General features: G+C 74.5%; 1 protein-coding gene across 1 annotated transcript in view; it reads right to left on the reverse strand.

Annotated features, from left to right (window-relative positions):
* AURANDRAFT_64402 (hypothetical protein) overlaps positions 1-2,088 on the reverse strand; it is a gene marked incomplete at both ends in the record, with an annotated part of 15,281 nt that overhangs the window by 12,458 nt on the left and 735 nt on the right. The window contains 3 exons of the mRNA XM_009039191.1: positions 70-787; positions 1,005-1,215; positions 1,380-2,058. Coding sequence (XP_009037439.1) covers positions 70-787; positions 1,005-1,215; positions 1,380-2,058 — 1,608 coding nt within the window. The remainder of the gene's footprint in view (positions 1-69; positions 788-1,004; positions 1,216-1,379; positions 2,059-2,088) is intronic.

Here is a 2,088-nt window from a genome sequence, read left to right on the forward strand (position 1 = left end):
TCTGGGAGACTCGGACGTGCGCCGCGTCAGGCGGCGGCGGGACGTGCGCAGCTCCTCGAGCTCGGCGACCTGCTCGCCCTGGTCGCGCTCGACGGACTCGGCCTCCGAGGCGACGCGGCGCGCCTCGGTCTCGCGGTCCGCTTTTGAGCGCTCGAGCTCGCCCTGGAGCCGCGCGACGTCGGCGGCGCGAGCTTCTTGCTCCGCGGCGAGCAGGGGCGCGAGCTCGTCGACGCGGCGCTGGAGGGCCGAGGCCTCGCCGACGCGCGTCGCCAAAGCGTCCGCGTCCTCCCTCGCCTGCGCTTCGAGCGTCGAGTTCCGCGCCTCGAGCTCGGCGACGCGCAGGCGCAGCGTCGTGTCGTCGGCGGGGTCCGCCGACGAGGCCAGGGCCGCGACCTGGGCCTCCAGGGCGCCGTTCCTGCCCTCGACGGCGTCGAGCGCCTCGGCGACGCGCTTGAGCTCCGAGGCCTGGTTCTCGAGCGCGTCGGCGAGCACGTCGCGCTCCGCGGCGGCGTCGGCGCCCGCGGCGACCGTGGCCTTGAGCGCCGCGATCTCCGCGTCGCGCTCCGCGAGGATCGCCGACGAGACCGCGGGCGCGTCGTCGTCGGCCGCGGCGGCGCCGCCGCCGCCGAGCAGGCCGCCGACGACGACGCCGCGCGCGGCGCCGGCCGCGGCCGTCGCCCAGGCGGCGAAGGCCGGGTCCGCCTCGAAGACGTCGCGCGCGGCGCCCGCGTCGCGGCGGCGCCGCGCGGCGGCCCGCGCGTCGTCCGCGACGCCGTCGAGCGACCGCCTACGAACCGTTCGACGTGACGACGTTTCGCGTCCGCGGAATTGTTCGAAATGCGCGAAAACAGGAGCCTCGGACGACTGTTTAATGAATGTGTGCTCACCATGCTTGATAGTATGAAAGAGAGTTAATGGAAGTGTTCTTCACCGGCGAAAATTTCTTTCGAGTACAGACGCGGGCCGCGCGCGCGAAATTGCCGAAGCCGACGCGCTGCTTCAACAGCGCGAGGAGCGACGCCTTGGTCCAGCCCTGCTTCGGCTCGTCGCCGAGGTGGTCGAGGCAGAGGCCCAGCGCGAGGCACGCGAGCCCCCGCGTCCGCTTCGCGTCCGCGGAGTCGGCCGCGGCGCCGCAGAGGCCCGCGAGCGTCTCGACGGCGTCCGGGTCGCCGAGCAGCGCGAGGGCCGCCGCGCCGCAGCCGTCGAGCCAGGCGCCTACGACGACGGGTTTCTTGAGAAGGAGCGACGACGGGTTTCTTTCAAAGGAGCGACGACGGGTTTCTTTCAAAGGAGCGACGGTTTCTTTTCAAAGTCTCTCTCTCGAAGCGGGAGGAGCGACCGTTTTTCCAAAGGCAAAGTCTCTCTCGAAGGTTTGGGACGCCGCCGCGCGCAGAGCAGCGCGAGGCCGTCGGCGACGGCCGCGCCGTCGGCCGCGACGTGGTCGCGGAAGACGTCCTCGAAGAGCGGGCTCCCCGTCGCCGACGGCGCGCGGAGCGCGAGCTCGCGCACGGACACGTTCTTGCCCAGGAGGCCCCGGAACAGGCTCAGCGCCGTCGCGGAGCGGTCCGGCGACCGCAGCGCCGCCGCGAGCGCGCCGACGGCCGACTCGTCGGGCGCCTCCGCGTCGCCGTCGTCGCTCGGCGGCGGCGCGACGGCGTGCATGACGGCGACGATGGCCGCGCCCTCCGTGGCCCACATGACGCGCGCGACGTCGCGCGCGGCCGCGGCCGCCGGCCCGAAGAGGGGCGGCCGCGTCGCGACCTCGAGCACGAACTTCGGCGCGAGCGGCGACCGCGCGCCGTCCGTCGGGACGCGCGCCTCGCACATGGCCAGGCCGTTGGCCTCGTGGTCGTCGAGGAGCCGCGCGAGGACGTCGAGCGCGCCCGCGCGCACGTCGTCGCGGCGCGCGGCGGCGTCCTCGGCCGTCGCCGCGGCCCACCACGCGTCGCCCGACGGGTCGACGACGAGCCCGTCGTCGTAGTTCGCGTCGCCGTCGAGCGCGACGGCGCCGCCGGCGTCGTCCGTGAAGGCTAGGGCGACGAGCGAGAGCCGCAGGTCCTCGAAGGCCCACGCGCCGGTTGCCGCGCG

The sequence above is a fragment of the Aureococcus anophagefferens genome, assembly GCF_000186865.1.
Source record: "Aureococcus anophagefferens unplaced genomic scaffold AURANscaffold_10, whole genome shotgun sequence".
NCBI lineage: Eukaryota > Pelagophyceae > Pelagomonadales > Pelagomonadaceae > Aureococcus > Aureococcus anophagefferens.